Raw genomic sequence first — 20,043 nt, 5'->3', positions numbered from 1 at the left:
CGCCTCTGAGAGGTTCTGTTCATTAAAAGGGCAGTGTGCTAATTATGTGTGCTCTTTAATATGTGCTGGGCCACTAGCAGCATATGTATTGCTCTACTGGTAGATTGGTCAAGCAATGTTAGAAATATCTTTTGGGCTTGTTTTCATTTTTTTAGTTTAATTCAGTATCCTATTGGCTAAAAAAGTAAAATTCTCTGATTCCATTTTCATGTATATTTGCATGTATGTAAATAAATGCATTTAAAGAAATCCTATGTATCACAAAGGTGTTCTTTATCATGAGCGGTTGTATACTGTGAAGATTAATGAACTCATAGGCTCAAGTAAGTTCTTTACATGAACATTTTGTTTCTAAACTGCAGGAATATATCTTAGCTGTGAGTTTGGAGATGATGCCTCCATATCACTTAATACAGCGAACTTAGAACATGGGTGCAGAAGGGATGAGATTTCACAATAGCTCTCGTATCTCTCTCAGAAGTGTTAATGAATTTACTGTATCAGGATATTTCTGATTGCTGAGTCAGAGCTAAACTCAAAGAGACTATTATTTAAATACACAATATGATCCCGTTATTTTAACCTTGGCTCAAGGAAGGGTTTTCTTGTGTCCTGACTTCAAATGAGTCTGTTTGATCTAGGAGCTCCTAAAGAAAACCTTTTTTCCTCCTCACACAGTAGCTGTTTATATTAACTGGAGTGCTCCTTTGTGGATAACACTTGGCTTGCTTTATTTTCCAGAGTTTATGAATGCATCTTAAATACTGAGGGAGTACACTTTTCTGTTCAAGGATAACTGAAGCGAAGATGCGTGCAATACATTCAGCTTTCTTAAACTGCACTTTAAGGTTTTCAGAAATTTTCTGAATTAGTGGTTTTTTTAATAGGGACAGTGACCTTTCCTGCTCCTGTCATTTGACTTATGGATTCACTGCTGCTTAAAATTGTGTTGCGCAGATGAAAGTGAATCAAATCATGACTCAAATGTAATAATTTCCCTGTCTTATACCAGCTTACAGACCTTCAATTTATTTCAAAAGAGGTCTGTCCTCCTTCAGAAGCATCCTTCTTATGCCGTCATGGATGAAGAGGGACAATTTGACCTTTATCGTTTTCTCTCACTGTGGGAGAAGAGAGTGATAAAGAGGTTTCTGTGATTTCAGTTTGGGGCGAAAGAGCGCAGTTTGGTGTTTGGGGGCATCCTCGCAGAAGCGTTTGAATCTGGAATTAAATTTTAAACCAAATGACTAAAGTTTAGCAGTTAGCCCAGATACCTAATTAAGATTGAGGATTTTTAGTAAACTATCTGAAGAGAAAAGCTATTTTACAAGTAGTAAAGAAAAAAACCATTTTAGTTAATCGCAACTACTGTGCACTGCATTTATGATAATGCTTCCATCAACACAATGCATTCTGTGTGTGAATCGTAGTAATTTACAAAATAAACGTTCAGAAACTCAATTATTTTATGCTCTTTAATTTTAGATCTGAATAAATAAGCAACACATCTATTTTAAATCATCATTATATATGCTACATTTCTGAATATAGTAAAAATGCGTTAAATATTAAAAGACTGGAAAGTGAATAATCATTTTTACAATTATTCTTAATTATTTGTGGGATATTTTTCTCACCCAGTGATAATTTGTTGGCCTCCTGGGAAGCCCATTTTTATCTCAGTCAGGGATGTTGGCAAATGCTTTGTTATGCTGGGGAAAAAGTGTTCAGCTCTTAATATTTTATCATTTCCATTGGGGCAAAGGTGCCAGCAGTTGTGTGCATGACCACCAGTCGTCAGTGTTTGAAGTCTTCACCCTCATCGTATACGAACATTATAAATTATATATAACAGTAGGTGCTACTCAATAAATATTTAATATGTGATAGGTATTTTTTGACTGAAAATACTTTTTCACTCAAACCATGATTTAAGCAGTATTTTTTGGTTTTATGAGGTGACGCTATTATAATACCAAGGAATAGCCGGGTGCGGTGTGAATGTCAGAGAGCTGCAGGGCAACATGAATCACAGGTTCTTTATGGTTTTCTGAACGTGGGAGACCTTTTTCATTCATCCATGGCCAGAGTGGGATTTCCCAGTTTTATTTTGGAGTGTCTTTTGTATGTTGTGTCATCATCTTGTCTTGCCCAGGTGTATCCATACTTAGAATTTTTTAAACAGTGTCAATATTGATGATGTTTTGTACTGTGCAGAGAAATGAAGATATTACATCTGTTTTCTTCACATTTGCAAGTTGCTGTACTGGGGAAAATACATATAACAATCTAGCTGTTGTTTTTTCTTACTACCAGTGTAGTGTCTTGCTTGGCTCTAAAGAAAGCATAGTGATGACTTTACGTAGAAAAACACATTAATTTTGAAAGGCAGTGTGTGTACACATTCACAATCTCTGTTGCTGTTCTCTTACAGGCCTAAAAGCCAATAGCATTTTTTTTTCAACTTGAAAAATAAACTTTATAAATACTAAAACTTATTTCAAAGCTATCATGAATTTCTTATTTGTTGCAAAGACTGTCTGATCAGTACTACATCTTATATTTTATCCAAGGTTGAAGTCTCCCACTTGTAGTCATACTGAATGATGCTTCATCCTACAGGTGGCTGTACAAGGTGGCCCAAAGGAATTTTGAAGAATTGAAATTAAGTGCTGCAAATATTTCTTACATTTATTTACTGTTATCAGTACTTTCCTTGTATTGGTTGATGTTTTAACTGCTTAGACTTACCAAATTTTCAGGCGTCTGGGGTTTTTACTGAGCAAGGTTCAGTTCATCTAAAGGATCGTCAAAGAGTTTCCACTTTTCTATACCTTAGTCGTGCTGAATTCTGAGGAGTTTTAAATTCTGCTCACCATTATGCAAGGTGGTATGTAGCTTGCTTTTAGACAGCATTGCTTTGTTATGCTCCTGATTGATCTTCCTTATCTGGTATAATTCAGCTGTTTCTCTGGTTTCTTTCAAATAACACCTTCACAGATATTGTGAAAAGCAAGTTTGGAATGCTTAATGGAAATATAAAAGACACAATTAAAAAAAAAATACAGTGCCTTCTTTTGGTGTGTGATGTAACAGAGAATAAGTTACATATAATGTGTTCTAGAAAAAGAAGGAAGAGTGGTATTTCATGCTTATCTTAATAAATAGACTTTTGTCCTTTACAGGAACAAACCTTGGCTCTGCGAAAAGAAGGGATAGGTGTTGTGTTGGATTCCGAACTGCCTCATCTCATTGGCATTGATGATGATCTGCTCAGTACAGGTATCATCTTGTACCACTTGAAGGTAAATACGCATCTGTGTTTCCACAGCCTTCCTATGCCTCATGATTATTTTTTTTTCAGTAGACAAATTGTAGTATTAATTTTCTATCTAAATATAGTGCTCATTACATTTCTCTGCCATAGTAAGAAAAGCTCATTACATCTCTCCACTGCAGTAAGAAAAGCTCTTAAGAGGTTGCAGCTGATTTAATTAAAATATCTGTTAATTTACTTGTTTAGGTTTATCCTGAGGGTCAAATAGTTAACCAGAGATAAATGTTTAATATTCCTACCCATGTATATTGGGTTTTCATTCATTTCACTGTAAAACTTGACTTGAAATCCAAATGTAGATTAGATTAATTACCTCAAAAATATAAAGGACAGTTGAAACTTGAATTTGTTAATAATATTGTATAGTAATTGACTGTGAAAGCGTGCTAATAATGCCACCCAATTTTTCTCTTGTGTGTTTAAAGATACATTTCCTTCAGGTCACTCAGAGAGAGTGGAAGGATAACTTTTTTGTGGGGGAGGAAAGGAGATTTCAGCTGAAAATAATGTATGTTTCTCTCTTACTTAGGAGGGCCAAACATATGTTGGCAGAGAAGATGCTGTGACAGAACAGGATATTGGTATGGAATCTGGGATTTTTTTTTTACATTCTTTCTTCTGTCCCAATATATGAACAAAGCTTCATATTTTTTTCCTTTTTTCAATTGGCAGTCTATATGTTCTTGCATATATTAAGTCTTAGAAAATTTGAGAGCTGAATTATGTGCTATTTGCTTCAAGGAGCGTGACTTCTAGAATAACTTGTGCGCTTAAAATTTATTCATATACTTGTTACTGATTTGTTTATCGCTTCTTTTGAAATAGCATCATTTAAACATACCATCCTTTTTGATATAGCACCTGTCGCAATCACTGCACAGTCATTCCCTTAACCTTTGTATAATGACAGTATTGTTATATTGTTACACCTAAAGGAGTCTTTGGACTCCTTTAATTCTCAGGTGAGAGACTGAGAGTCAAATACCATGGTTTGGTATATTTTTGTGGGTCAAAAGGTGCCTGGATTGAAGTCTCTATATAAATTTAATGAAACTAGCAAACTTGCTTTGTGGTATTAAACAATACAGGTAGAGACAATCATACATTAGTTGAAGAAGAGACAGAAAGTAGCACAACTGGTTGATAAAAGGCCTGAATATAGTAGAAGGTAACCTTATTTCAGCCATCATTAGTCTACAAACACAAATTATATCCCTTCTTTTCAGACCAGCATGGTTGCTTTAAGGTCAAGAAGCTTTCATAATTTCCTAAAAATGGGTCCAAAAAACCCTTTTCTCCACAAATATATAAATTTTGCTTTCTTGTTTGCTATCAGAAGGAAAGAAGCATTTGCTAATCTGGTGCTAAAACATAGGAGGAAGGAACTTTACACCAAAAAACCCAGGCAACCCAACTCACTTCTCTTTCCACTACAATGAAACACTAAACAGTGTTGACATTTAGGCATGCAGTATGTGATGAAAGAAGGAAAAATCATTGTCCACAATAAAGAGAAAAGATACTCTCAAATATTTAGTGCAATATGTCCTTAATAAATTAATATCAGCATGCTAATCTTACTAGCCATTGAAAGACTAATGAAGCTATTTTCTTTCTTTGTATTTAGTTCTTCATGGCCTTGATTTGGAAAGTGAGCATTGCATCTTTGAAAATCTCAATGGTACTGTGAATCTAATACCACTGAATGGAGCGCAGTGTTCTGTGAATGGTATTCAGATTACAGAGGCCACACAACTGAACCAAGGTATTACCAGTGTAATGTCATTTTTGATACCGCATCTTTGTTTCTTTCTGGCAACAGCACTGAAAAAATCTCTGTGTGTCTAAAAGGGTTATTGTTTAATCAATTTTAATTCCATGTGTTCTCAACTAGAACCCGAAACGATCAGGAGAGCTACAGAGTTTTTGTTCTGTCAAAGCATAGCCATGTGCTGAAAAGAGAATTCTTTACTAATTTAAGCCACTTCATAATCTTGAGTATGAATTGATAGTTACCTTTCGATTTCATTCCACATTTATACATAAATTAAACTCTGTGCCAGATTGCTTAGGTTGCTGTAATATTAAGGAAAAGAATATTGGTCTCTATAGGACCAAAATCATATCAGAGACACCTCCCGAAGCTGCAGGCCAGTCCTACTTAACGCTGTTGCCAAATCCTCTTGAATAGCAGGAGATTCAGCTGGAGTATCTGTTCACTGCAGCTGTAGGGAAATGACAAAAAGGGGGAGGCTAACTCTTATGGAGGAAATTTAGAGAATTATAATTTTAATATAAAAGCTTTAAAATCTGGAAGTGAAAAAGCAGGCAGGACAGCTGGGAACAGAGGTGCACTGTGTTGGCCTGGAAAGGACGAGCTAATACGTAAGCTGGTGAGGAGATTTGGGATGTTTTATCTTCCAGGAGCACCCAGAATATCTTGCCATTTAGCAGTGAGCTGAAGACCTGACCGGTGAGGCTGAGACACAGCTCAGCTACTGAAAAACAAAGTCACTTTACATTCTTGGAAAGGAGCTTTCAGAGTGAGCTTATAAGCTTATTCTAACAAGGGAAGGATGCGGGGTTGAACAAGGAGAGTCTTGGTGCCTTTTCTGAACTCCAACAAGTGCTTCAAACGCTGGCTTTCAGAAAGGAAAGAGTTTTGGTGTAGAGAGAGGATGTTGATCTTGTAAAGCATCTATTTCTTCATGCAAAACCAGAGGCATAACACACTTGTTTCTGTACAGATACTGGCAAAACAAAACAAAACAAGTCCAGCCCCATTTATCTTCTGTTTGGTTAAATCCCACTGATAAGTTGTTAGCGATAGAAACATTGGCATTAATGCAGATAACACTGTAAACAAAAAGAATTGCAATTGCAATGATTCATCTTTACTTTATCCTACTGAATTTCAAAGGCAGGAAAGGTTTGATGCACCTCAGAAGAAAGTAGGAGTTTGGATGTGATTTACCTCTTCCAGGCATATGTAACAACTTGATTTTTGTACTGTGAAGAGTGAAAACACGGCTTTTTTCCTTCCAAATTTCTGTCTGTCTAAAGAAATTTGCAACTCAAAAGAAGGGGAGAGCGTTCCTTTTGCATTCCTAAATTGTGAAAACCAGCTGCATGACCTGACTTGTAGCTTGTGTAAGCAGCCCGAGTCTGACAGAAGGATGGCGGTTATGACGTCAGGTGGGCAAAGCTGATGAAATAATGAGTTTAATGGCTCGTGCACAGTCAGTCTTAGCTGTGTTAGCATTTAGTCTCACAGCATGAAATAACCAACCTCCTTTAGGTAATGCTGATTAACTGCTAATGTATTTAAATGTTTCCGTTCATCATTAATAACTGTTCATTTGAAAATGTATTAAGTTTTTAGACTGTCATGGAGTTTAAAAAAAAAAAAAGCATATTAATTAATTATCGCTTCCTTCTTCAGATTACTTCCAGCATTTGTGAATTCTGGGTGATGTGGCCTTTTTGTGTAAATGCAGATTACTATTATATTTTTTTATTCTGAAGAACAGATGGTAGGATTTCTAGAGGCGACTGAATTAATACTCATAATTTGTCCTTTACTTTAAATTTATCCTCAACTAGAAACCAAGTTTTTCTGGTTTTAGGCCGAACTGCCAACTCTTCTGTACTTAACATAACCAGCCCTTCTGTACTTAACATAACCAGCCCTTCTGTACTTAACATAACCAGCCCTTCTGTACTTAACATAACCTCCCACTGCTTGTTTTTTATACTTCATTAATTTTAAAAAAAAGCCTTTTAAAAATGGAAAAATGACTTTTAGAAGTTGGAAGTGTCTGAATTATAGGTACATTTGTTTGCACAGTTCCAAAATATTGCTCTGTGTAGGTCAGTTAAATTACGAGATCAGAGCTTCAGGAATGATGAAGACTTCTTTTGCTCTGTTTTTGTTGCTGTTCTTAGTGCTGTCACTGCATTTGACAAAACTTCTTACTTTGCCATTTAACAGTCGAAGAGAACAAGAATTGTTACTTACAGTAAATAAATGGAAAGCAAACCCCATAGCAAATCCAGTTATGTTTCCATGACGACATTTATGCTGCTCTTTGCACACTTGCATTGTGATGGGGAGCTGCACTGTACAACAATGGACAATCCCACCTGTGCTTAGGAAATATTTGACTGTCTGGTTTTGTCCAGACTTCTTTTCTTAAAGGGACTTCTATCCAGTCGGAAATGAGATTGTAGAGATTTTCCTTAATAATAGAATAAATCAGAAAACAAAAATAGCAGAGAGGTTCCATAATGCAATGAGTGGGATCATGAAGTAATTATGCCTGTGACACGTTTGGATAAAAAAGAGGAATGTGATGGGAGAAGTGAGGGAGTCGTAGTTCCCCTTCTAATCTGTACATTGGCCATGTTAGTGCACTGAATGCTTCCATAACCATGTATCATGTGGCATGTACATGGCCCTTCTCCTTCCTCTCATCCAGATTTATGCCACATCTCGTTCTAGTCTCATGATCGTAGGATTCAGACAAGTACTAAAAGAGAAACTTAGGAGTTGTTCATATGATCTATTGTCTGGGTTTGACTGTCATGGACATGCTGTTAATCCCCTCTCTCCTCTTCTAAATTTGTCAAGTCGGGAACACGTATCTATATCTCTAAATGTTCTGAAATTATAATCTGTTTATTTAAAGTTGCTTCCACCTAGTAACATGGTGAAAATGTTTGCCATTAATTATTTTTATCTTCATTTGAAAGTATCTGGAGGTGTTTAAAAGATGTATAGATGAGATTCTTAGGGACATAGTTTAGTGCCATAGTTAGGTTATGGTTGGACTCAGTGATCTTGAGGGTCTCTTCCACCCAAAATGATTCTAAGATTTGATAACTAAAGGACTTCCATAGAAGTCCTTGCTGTCACCAAATCCCCCTCCAGGCAGTCAGCAAGAGGGGAGAAGGTAAACGTTTGGGTGAGCAGATGGAGCGGTGGTAAACAGAAACAGTTTTAGCCATTTCACTACAGCAATTGTGACCATCATGGACCCCTTTTAATATCCTAACATAAAAAGTGTGCCTAGTGCACTTCTCAAAGGAAAGGTCAACCTGCAGCATCACACAAATTACAGAGGTGGTGTCAAAATGACTTTGCACCTTTAGGGAAGGTAATTCTTTATAAGATTAGACTGAGATAAACCTGAGTTCCTGTCGTCCAAAATTGAGGTGTTGCATGGACAGTGAGAAGCAATGATGTGGCAATAATGCTTTTTGTTGTTTATTTGCCAAGACTGGATGGCCTTATTTGGGTCAATATTCCTAAGCAAGCTGATTTTAAGAGGAGCATTCCCTATTAAGGACAGCGTTTTATTCTCAGATGGTAAGAGTTTGTTTGCAGTGAACAGTGTAAGTGCACTATTTTTCATAAAGTGAGGGTGATGGAGTCCTTTTCATTTTAAAAATGCCTCACACTGACCAACAGAAACAGATTCTGTGGTGGTGAACCTGGAAGACTTCCATGTTGTGACAGCAATGACACATTGCTGACAATATACTTCTTAGTAGGAAAGTTTTCATCTTGGTGGCATTGTCTTTAAAATATAGAAATTACCCAGAATTATATTATTTGTGACCTGTACCTTGACTGATAAAACACAATAATAGACGTGCGTTGAGCAATATGAATTATTCATGGTTCTTCCTTCAGACAATAACTATTGGGTATAAAAGTCTAATAATCCTGCTTTGAGTGACAATAAAGCTCAATGTTTTTCTACACAAAGAGGAAAAACAAGAAAGTGAGAGTCCAGATTATGGAGAACTGGGGCTTTCAGTGTAGGTGAATTCAAACCTGACTGCAACCAGTAGTGAATGGATAACTTTGTTCTTAGTCACATTTGTGGATGTTCCCATTGCATTTGATACCTTCTGCTAACCTCCAAAGTAGCACTGTTGAAGGGTGTATAGGTCAAATTGGGGCATCTGTTTCCACTGCTTCCTCTACCCATACTTATTTTTTAACTGAACGAACATGATTGACCTTTGTGTGTGTGAACGTGTGTGGGTTTTTTATATTACCAGTGAACGGTGTGTGTTTTTCTCATCAGGTGCTGTTATATTACTTGGAAGAACCAATATGTTTCGCTTTAACCACCCCAAAGAAGCTGCTAAACTAAGGGAGAAAAGAAAGGTGAGATTAAATCAGTGTTTGGGAAATTTAAACCTTTTCACAATTTTTTTGCTAACGTATACATACCTTGATTGTTGTATACATACCTTGATTGTCATAGAATACCTTTTTTACTTGCATTACGTTCTTTAGTTAATATTTCAAGTGGAACAAAGAGTTTGTAAGCACATCGGTGTTTGTCTCATACATTTATTTTATGGTCTGTTGTTAGATTGGGCTGCTGTCTTCCTTCAGCTTGTCTATGACAGATCTTTCAAAATCTTGTGAGAACCTGTCAGCGGTTATGCTTTATAATCCAGGGTGAGTATCTTCTAAAATGCGGTTGTTAAAATTGCAACTGATCTTCATTTTGAGCGTTCCAGATGGCAGTAATAGAACATATTTTGTTCTTGGGTTAATAGTATATGCTTGCTAAATAATGGACTTCTGAATGAAGCCAGAATCTTTCAGAAATGTTATTTGAACTAGTCCCTGCTAGAAAATAGAGTGAAGGGACACTGAGGGACTTTCCATCCTGTTTAAAACTTTCTTTTACCTGGGATTTTTCTACTTAAATGCAAGAAGCGTGACTGCACCAGCAAACCCCCCACTGATAGACCTGACACAGAGAAAATTGTACCTGGAGTCAGGGACACATTTGTGTTATAACCAACGCGGTTCAGCACAATAACGACGTGGCAAATTTTGCGTTTATGCTTTCTTAGAAGTTAACTATTTTTGCTGAGAAAAATGTGTTATAAACTGAAAATTAAGGTTTCTTGATTTTGTATAGTACCAATATAAGCACAAAAAGGCTGAGAAATTAATGTCTTCTGTTCTTACCTATATAGATCCTAGTAGGTGGCCAAGTTAGGATGTAGAAAACAGTTTTATTATACACTTACAATGACATAGACTGCTTATTTTAGAGAAGCTGGGTTTAATGTTTTTACCAGTATTCTTAAAGTGATTTACAGAAAATTGATGGTGTTTTGTTCTATTTTTTATTTTTTTTTCAATAACTAGTGCCTCTGTTTTGAATTGGGTGTGAGATGAGGCACTTTAACCACCTTTTCAAAAATTGACTAGAAATTGACTTAGAGGCTTGGATAGTGCAGCTTTATTCCCAAGTTTTACTGTGGGACTGCTCTTTATCCATTAGAATTTAAGAAGGTGGGACAAGTAATAATAACTTCAAGTTAGACGATGTCTTAAAAACAGTATGTATGTGTAATAACTGCTTCAAATGTGACTGTTACTCTCTTGCTACTGAGCTACCCACAGAGATTTCAAGATAGTGAGCCAGTTGCTGATTAATTACATATTTTTTCCAGACAGAGATGAAAGAGGACAGAAGAAAAGTATATGTATATTTTTCTATTTCTTTAGCTTTTCAAGTAGTTCTATCTAAAAGCTTCTAGTGACAGTTACTGATAAAATATTTTCTGTGGGCTGGGGAAAGTTCCTGGGTGTTGTTTGTTACCTCTGGTTATTGATCAGCTACTGTGGGCTTTTCTCTGACTAATAACATTACTCTGCTACAATACTGTTATGAATCACCGCATTATAGTCCACAGTACTGATCTGAACTTTGCAATCAGCATAGAGTAGGGCAGATTGTTGCAGCATTGCCTCACTTTTAGTTTTTTGGATTTGCAGCAAAATATAATACCATGGGCAAGGAGGTGTAGTCAAAGATGGACCTAAGAATGATTTTACCTGCCCAGCAAGTTCATATGGTCTTCAAGTTGTGTCTTAGAGAGAGGCTTTTTTCAATAACCCTTATTCAAAAAAAAATAGAAGAGGGGTAGAAAGTCTGGAGAGTTACTTGATTGTCTCTATTGTAGAGTAGATGGCAGCAAGTTCTTCTTTTTCCCTGATATATTTTGTGGAATATAGCTTCCCTTCTCATTATCAGTTCTTCAAACATCTTGCCTTGCTTTCCTGGAAATCAAACAGTATGAATAATAGAATTAAATTGTCAACGTATGCAGCAATTTTTAGAAACACTACCATTTTTCTTAAACTTTTTATAACTTTTATTTTCCTTTCTTCAGTGTGATTATGAGAGTGCTGTTGCTGTTGAAATTGAGGATAAGATTATGTGAAATAATCCTCATTCCTGAACACTTTCAGGCCTGTGTTTTATTAGACTATAAACTCTGAGCAGAGGGTTAAGTATAGATATTCTCCTGCTAGTCTGCATTCAGTTAATCTTTGTGAACTGGCTTGCAGGAATAGATAGTTTGTCCTGCTTAATTTGTAAACAGAAAAAAGGATTAAGCTTAATGCTCACATTAAGGAGGAATGCAGATCTGCATGACTGTCACTTGTTTGAGAGCAATAAAACCTGTCTGAGGTTGTTCCATAGTTACTGTTATGTACATATGTTTTTTCTAAGCAAGGAAGCTCATGGTTGCATATTCATAATTTAAACTCTCATCCCCATCTTTAGGTGCTTAAACTATGTTTAAAACAGTAGATGCTATGCTTAATAATACACATTGCCCATGTACTGCAGCAGTGGTTGTTGTTGTAATAGATTAAAAAAAAAAAATAAATCTCAAATATGTTTTTACTACTTTTGTGACTACTGCAAAGAGAAGGTAGGCTCTGGAGTTTGCACCACAGTTTAGCTGAGCCCTGGTCTTACCAATCAGTAGAACAAAGTACTTTCCACAACTAATGCATCTTTATTGAGGGAAACTTGGCAGCAGCAGCTTTTCAGCTCAGGCTGGGGTTCCATGACAATTTTAAATTTATTTATGTTGTTACTAACATGGGTTTTCCTTTGCAATAGCACTGGGTTTTTTCTGGTCATGTGTTGAACTTGTCCAAAGAGATAATGCTGCAGAAAGCAGAAATTCCTTTAAAGGGAACTGGTAGCTGAGGGTAATTGCAAGTTCAACAAAAGCAACCATGTTTTGAATAAAGCAGACCCCAAGCATTTAGGACTTAGTAATAGCCTGAAGCCAATGGCACCACGTCTGTAAGGATTTAGGTGGCTTGCAGGGTGCCTGTGCTGGGAATACTACTGAGCAAGTGAAGTGCTGCCTTGGAGATTCTTTTGCGTGGTGACTGCTCAGCCTGGGTAAGACATTCCATAAATCCCATCGCTGGCCATCGAAGGCCAAGGTAATTGTATCCAAGGCGTTAGGTGGGAGTGAGCATCTTGCTTCCTGGAAAAGTGCCGATGAAAAAGAATAACCTGCACTAAATTTGGCTTGGATTTTTTTTTTGAATCAGGGACAATGGAGAATGTGGACAACTTCCTTTGATATGACCCTTTATTACAGTAGACTGTAACTTATAATGTAATGGCGAACTGCCCACCAGCAGTGTAGATCTAGATTCAGTATCTGACTATTTTTTTACATCACTTCTGTAGCTGACCAGCATTCTGCTTGTTAACTTAGCACTTCCAAGACCATCTTTTCTTCCAGTTTCAGTATTGCAAAGCTAAAGGCTAGCAGCTAAATTTGCAATTTCTGTAGGCTACAATAAACAGCTTGTAAGATTTAGCATCTTTAGCAATCAATGGCAGAGGATCCTGTGGGGTGTTACCTGCAGTTGTTGTGAAAGCAGATAAATGATGGATCTCGCTGACTGTATCTGTATCTTTGCTGTGTGAAAACCAGTGTTATATTTAATTGTATTTTCAAATGGGTGGTCTTTGTGTGTGGCTTTTGTTGTGTGGGGGGTTTAGTGTTTGGTAGTTGATTTCCTGTATAGTTGCATAAAATGTATGCTTAACATGCTGTTCTACTTTTTGCCAGTCTTTGTCTTTAGTCTGGTGTCATGCAACACTGCTTCAGATAATAAACTTTGGATGACATAGAATTTTGCCCATAGATTTATGCTGAAGATTTCATTTGTGGACCTTTTATAAGCTACATTGTGTTGTAACTCTAAAAGCACTCATGAGAAATGTTGGTCTTGTCATAGACTTAGCATGTTTGTGGTTTTTTTTTTTCAAATTAATCTCATAAATTGGGCTACTGAATGTTGTCATAACATCTTTGTAGTCCTGCCAGTACTCAGTCTTTCCTAATATGTGTAGTACCAGATCATACTTTTGTGCTGTATAAATGAAGCTATTGTAGTACTGTACTAGTAGAACTGACTTCCTTTCTCTGCGGCTTATCTACTCTGCTCTTATCACTAGATATGCCGCGTTTTCCAGGAAAATGGTGAATATTTAATTCTGTGATCAGATTAAGTTCCTTTGTGGTAGATCTACAAAAGAGCAGTGGATTCTAGTCTTTAATATTTGTATTTTTTTTTCTTTTTAATTTCAAGTTAATATTTTCTCCTCTTCACAGTAGCGCTCACATTTATAAAGGGAGCAGGGGGTTATGTGAAAAAAAGGGTTTTATTATGCATAAGCTAATTTGAAAAACATCAATCTTGCATCTGTACTTTGTAAAACTGGCAATGATTTGTTATAGCCAGTGATGTTTTTGATGCTGAGGTTTGTTTATTTACTAGTGTCTTGAAGACACAAGGTTTCTGCGATCATTGGCAGCCTGTCCTGCCTCCCCAGATTCTCTCCTGTCCTGAAGTAACTTTGAACTCAGAACCAGTTTGAAGCAAATACTACTGAGGTAATGGTCTCAAAAAGTGGTGAATTCCTAAATATATCAAGAGGCAGCCAGCTAAAGAAACAAGGCATCATCATTACCCCTGCAGAAATAAAGGCTGCAGCATGAGTGCCTTTGATAGAGAACAGAGACACTGGGAGTAAACCCTGGTGGGAGAGGGAGCTCAGACCTCCTTAGGCACCACCAAATCTCCATAGCAGCAAAACACCAGGCTGTGTTACCCTGTCTGTTCATAGGAGTATTCTGTGCTTGTCTAAAATACATTAAATATGCATTTTTAAAACAGCTGGGCCTAGTGTTTGGAAGCTCTTGATTGGGGTGTTGATGGTGATCCAAGTTTAGTTTTGGGAAATAGCTGTTTTCACTGAAGAAAGAACCGTTTCTGCATAGTTCATTCCTCTTTCCTGAACCTTTTGAGCACCACCCACTTCATTTCAGTGGAAGGTTAAACTGATTGTCCTCACACCACTGTTGAAGCTATTAGAGACACTTCCTCAAAGAGAAAATCATGGAGTTTTCACAACTGATCTGTTTTTATATCAGACTGATTCTATGGTGGCTCATTTTCCTTGTATCAATCAAAAGCTAGTTACCATTTTTATATGTGTATAAAATACATTTGCCAAATTACATGTTTAATAGGACAGTCAAAATATCAAAAGATTTTGCCCTGGATTTTGCACATTGTGTTAACTGATCCTGAAATGCTTTACTTCATTGGGGCTTAGCCAAGAGCATGGGGATACTTGTAAATCATCTTTGCCAGTAGTCGGAGCAAAGTTGGTTTCCATCTGACAGCGTCCGACAGACATCTGCATTTCCACAGACCAGAACTATATTCCCCAGGGCCTATAGTATTTTGGACTGGAGTAATGATGGATATAGTGGTATTTGTCAGCCGAGCCCTGGGTAAGAAGTGACAACTAACAGTTATGAATTCCAGACGTGGACAGTAGCCAGGAAAAGGGCTTTTGACATATAGCTTAAAGAAAAAATTAAGGTGTGTTATAACCATTAATTTTTTTCCTTTCTGAAAGTCCATTAAGATAGCTTTTTGTTCTCTTTGCGTAACTTTGCGGATTTTGCGGTGCTGCTACAGAAATGATGATAAAAATTAAAAATACCAAGTTGTTTTCATCTCTCCTTGTGCTGTAATGTTGAGATAGTGCCCAGAAGTGCCCAGCCTAGACTGTCATAATGCAACCGTGAAGGAGCTCTTGGTGAGGTGTTTGCATGAAGGCTCCAAATGTCTGGACTGGTGTATAAAAATCTACATTTGCTAATCTCTTAGGCATTGTAGAAAGTACTTTTTAAAATGAATTTGTGAGAAGTAGGGAAAAAGGAATTTGTTAAACTAGTCTTTCTCCATTATTGCAACAGTTAGAAAGATGCTGCTTGAGCACATAGAAATCAAAGTTCATTTAAACTGCTTCATAAATGTTAGATTATTGTTGGATTGGTTGCATATTTCCAAGGGTGATTGCTTTTGGTCATAGGCATTTGTATGATTTTACGAAGAAATACTAAATGTATCTTACTGTTTTAAAAACTGTATAATTGTGGTCATGACATCGTAAGCTGCAGTTCCTCACATAGTTGAAGTTAATTTGTGGTGCAATCTTGCATTTTTTCAGTGTTTGTGAGTTGTCTTCCTAACCTTTAAACTCCTTAAGATGTGGCAGGTCTGAAATAACTGGATATTTGTGTATTTAGTTGAGTATTTCAGTCCATATATAGGTTCTCTATGCTTTGGAAAAGCATGGAGAATATTTTGAAAAACTTCCTTAGAAAACAAATCTTTCAATGAAAATGAAAATAACTTCTGTACTACTGGAGTAAGAGCTGATATTAAAAATTACATACTCTCCTGTGATTATTCAAAACCTTACCAAACTATGTGAAAATCTCAAAATATTTTAGATAAATGAGTTTGAATTGTGTTCTGTACTTGAACATTTACAGGAGTTTGAGGTTTTTCTACCCCACAGGTCATCTTATAATAACATAGGTTATTTCTTTGGAGGAAAAGGAAGATCTATGAGCATGCTGTAGCTTAGTTTTGTAGCTCTTTCCCTTCTCACAAGCGGCCAAGTTAATAAACCATAGGATGATGGGCATCAATGCAACTGTCATTGGCATTTGAAAAATGTGTTTAGAAAGAGTAATTATTTACATTTTACTTTTGAGTTGTAATGTGATGAATGCTCCATGAATCTAACCAATTTAACCTCTCGGAAAACAAGGTGTTGTTGACTTGTAAATATTCTGTACCGCTAATATGGTTTTTTCTATCAATTCCTTTCTTAATTGATCGCTCTGTTTCCCCCCTGCCTCCCATGGCAGTCTTTTCCCTGTAAAAGGACCGATCTGTCTAAGGTAGAGAAATTCAATTTCTATGTATTGATTGCCATGTCTGCATGTAGCTAACTTGCAGGGGCTATGCTAATCATTTATCTGTCTTGTTTACCTTTACTTTTTAATTAGTTGCCCCCTTACCCCCGAAATTCATTTACTTTTGTTTGTACTCGTGTCAGACAGCATGATCTCTAATTTCTAACCCTAATGAAGGAAATACTTCATTATTGTAGAAAGTAGTTTCATAATACTTTTGATTTGTACCATTGTTATAATCTTCTAAATAGACATTGAATTATATCATAGCTTCCTACTTTTTGTCATATTCAGGAAATAATGACCTTTTTACTGTGTTCTTTTTTGTTTTGTTAACTCAGGCTAGAATTTGAGAGGCAACAACGAGAAGAGCTTGAAAAATTAGAAAGTAAAAGGTAACATTCTTGGTGGTCTTTACGTGTGTTTGTGTGTGTATATACATGCTGTAGACTCATTTAAATCATGAATTTGAAAATATGGTGTTACTCAGCAAGCAGACGATCCTGGTATTAATAATTTTATTCTGTTTTGTCTTCTATTTGGTTATTTTCTTGAACTGTTAATTCTTAATGGTTAGTAACAGACAAGCTGAATTGTATTACTCTTAACTTTCATGGTATTGTTTTAAAGATAGCAAATTACGTTCTTTATTCAGATATTTTTTATCATCTAGTTGTCTTTGGATTGAATTTTTATTGGAAAAACTCACGTTATAAGCTCTGTTTCTCTTCGGTAAAACTGTAGTGCTGCTGTGGGCATACCCATCATACTTATCAGAACATTATTTCGCAATCAGTATTGTTGTGAGCTGGCAAACTGAACTGACTGTTCTGGCTCATCATACCTGCTGAGATTTTAGTAGGAATAGCTGTCACCTGGTTGCAGATCACAGCATTGATTAGATTCATAGGCTGAAAGACACTTTTTGACGTCTCAGCTTTAGACTGCTGGCTCTGCTTTGAAAGAGCTGTTTATATCGTTGGACTGAGTTAAGTAAACTCAGAAAAACCCTGAAACTCTGAAGCTTGAGGTGTTATTCAGAAACTGATGCAACAGAATCGCTGATGTTTATCCTCTTTGTTATGCTGATAGGATTTGAATTCAGGTTATGCTGAAGTCAGTTTACTTGTGCTTTAATTTATGTGACTTCTCGCAAAATGACCATCTGATATGCAGGTTGTCTCTGTATTCAGACAGTTACATCATGGGGATAATGGTGACCTTCAAGTCTCAGTCTGTCCTCATTTGGAATGCACTAGAACCTTTAAAGACATATTACACAGGACAAAATAATTTGTCTTAAAGTAATTTCTCTCTCAAATACATCTGTACCTAATCTTATAATCCTGTTTATCAATAATTCAGTTGGGTTCATCTAAAGGGAAGACATGGTTTCAATTAATCTATTGGCTCTAAATTTGGTGAGGCAGATTTCTAATCAGGTCATTTTATATAAGTTTGTGTATATAAGAATGGATGTATACATAAAAATACGTGTATTCACTCTTCACTGTGTGCAGTGATATGTGCTATCAGTATAGACTATCTGAATCTCTTTACCATTTCTCTCATGCACTGATTCACTTCCAAGCAATGTAAGGTCTTAATCTGCGGCAAAACAAAACTATTTAAAAACAGAACTACTGCTATATATACTGCAAAATCCTTGTCCAAACTGTTTTAACTTCTAAGGGATATGTTGTCTTTTGGAAAAAAAGAAAAGTTTGAAATGTTGCATTTAAATGTTTTACTGTAGGAAACAAATAGAAGAGATGGAAGAAAAACAAAGATCTGACAAAGCCGAACTTGTAAGGATGCAGCAAGAAGTAGAGTCGCAGCGCAAAGAGACAGAAATAGTACAGCTGGAAATTCGAAAACAGGAAGAGAGTCTGAAACGGAGAAGTGTTCACATTGAGAGCAGGTTAAAGGATCTGCTGGCTGAAAAGGAAAAATTCGAAGAAGAGAGATTACGGGAACAACAGGAGATAGAGCTTCAAAAGACAAAGCAGCAGGAAGAAATTTTTGCTCGGGTCAAAGAGGAGTTGCAGCGACTACAAGAACTTAATCATGATGAGAAATCAGAGAAAATGCAGATTTTCCGTGAACTAGAAAAACTTAAAAAGGAAAAAGATGAACAGTATATTAAGCTGGAATCAGAAAAAAAGAGACTTGAAGAACAGGAAAGGGAGCAGGTGATGCTGGTGACTCATCTAGAAGAGCAGCTTAGAGAAAAACAGGTAATGATAGAGCTCCTGAAGAGAGGGGATGTACAAAGAGTTGAAGAAGAGAAAAGAGATCTTGAAGATATTAGGGAGTCTCTTTTGAAAGTCAAGGAAGCCCGATCTGAAGGTGATGAAAACTGTCAAGAGTTAGAAAAAGCACAGCATGATTTTGTAGAGTTTAAAAGGAAACAACTGGAACAACTGACTATTTTGGAAAAAGATTTAATTCAGCAAGTAGATCACCTAGAAAAGGAAATAGCAGATGGGAAAGGAGCTCTGGAACAGTTAAGATTTGCACATGAGGGACATTTAAATCTCAAGAGAGATGATGAAGACTTTGTGGATGCTGTGCTCAAGGCTGAAGAAGTTGACAAGATAAAGCCAGCAGAGTACAGGCTCCAATCTAAAGTACGCCAGCTTGAGTACCTGAAGAGTAATCATTTGCCAGCTCTGCTGGAAGAAAAACGAAGGGCTTCTGAAGTCCTTGATAGGGGCTTGTTAGGGTTAGATAACACTCTCTATCAAATAGAGAAAGAAATAGAGGAAAAAGAAGAGCAGCTTGCCCAGTATAGAGCCAGCACAAATCAGCTGCAGCAGCTTCAGGAAACATTTGAATTCACAGCCAATGTAGCTCGTCAGGAAGAAAAGGTTCGGAAAAAGGAAAAAGAAATCCTCGAGTCAAGGGAAAAGCAGCAGAGGGAGGCGCTGGAGCTGGCTGTCGCGAAGTTAGAAAGAAGGCACTCTGCTTTGCAGCGTCGTTCGACAATAGACTTTGAAATCGAGGAGCAGAAGCAGAAGCTTGCCACCTTGAACAACGCCTGCGGCGAACAGGCCGGGCTGCAGGCCAGTCTGGAAGCTGAGCAAAAAGCCCTCGAACAAGACCGAGAAAGGTAAGTGTTGTGGGAGCTTCCATTTATGAAACCTCTCCACAAAAAGTGAATCATTTTGTACCTTACGTGTTGAGAGAGCAACTTGCTCTATGTACTAGTGTTTGAGTTTTTTGATGAGTTTCAAGTAGTTTAACCAGAAATGAGACTCTGTATTGATCTTTAAAGAATTCTTGGTTACTCATGGATTTTGGTTTTGTTTGGAAACTTATCCCATCCTCAGCAATATAGTATTTGCATTAGCCATCACAACACTTAAATAAATCTTTATACCTACTTACAAAGCTCAGTCAACCTTATGATCTACCCTTACAAAAACATGTACCATCTAACAACTTTTTTCTCTTCAAACATTAACATATAACATTTTGTTTCTTTATGTGTAACAAACTAGATGTTTGTTCAAGATTTGGAGACTGCTAGTGATAGTAGATTGCGAACCGTGTGT

At 36.7% G+C, this 20,043-nt stretch overlaps 1 protein-coding gene across 6 annotated transcripts in view; it reads left to right on the top strand.

Moving 5' to 3' along the window:
• Positions 1–20,043, top strand: part of KIF16B (kinesin family member 16B) — a 133,452-nt gene that overhangs the window by 59,340 nt on the left and 54,069 nt on the right. For 4 of the 6 annotated variants that reach the window (XR_011738097.1, XM_071805691.1, XM_071805692.1 and 1 more), the window contains exons 13-20: positions 3,186–3,305; positions 3,867–3,918; positions 4,965–5,102; positions 9,433–9,515; positions 9,727–9,815; positions 16,439–16,471; positions 16,828–16,881; positions 18,243–19,598. Coding sequence is in view for 5 of the 6 variants with exons in the window: in XM_071805691.1 (XP_071661792.1) it covers positions 3,186–3,305; positions 3,867–3,918; positions 4,965–5,102; positions 9,433–9,515; positions 9,727–9,815; positions 16,439–16,471; positions 16,828–16,881; positions 18,243–19,598 (1,925 nt within the window). In the remaining variant the exon portion in view is untranslated. The remainder of the gene's footprint in view (positions 1–3,185; positions 3,306–3,866; positions 3,919–4,964; positions 5,103–9,432; positions 9,516–9,726; positions 9,816–16,438; positions 16,472–16,827; positions 16,882–18,242; positions 19,599–20,043) is intronic. The other 2 variants (XM_065835284.2, XM_071805690.1) reach the window with 1 other exon arrangement.

The sequence above is a fragment of the Patagioenas fasciata genome, chromosome 3 (genome assembly GCF_037038585.1).
Source record: "Patagioenas fasciata isolate bPatFas1 chromosome 3, bPatFas1.hap1, whole genome shotgun sequence".
In the NCBI taxonomy this organism is placed as follows: domain Eukaryota; kingdom Metazoa; phylum Chordata; class Aves; order Columbiformes; family Columbidae; genus Patagioenas; species Patagioenas fasciata.
The sequence above is the reverse complement of the archived record's forward strand: the minus strand, read 5'-3'. Positions and strand labels throughout refer to the sequence as shown.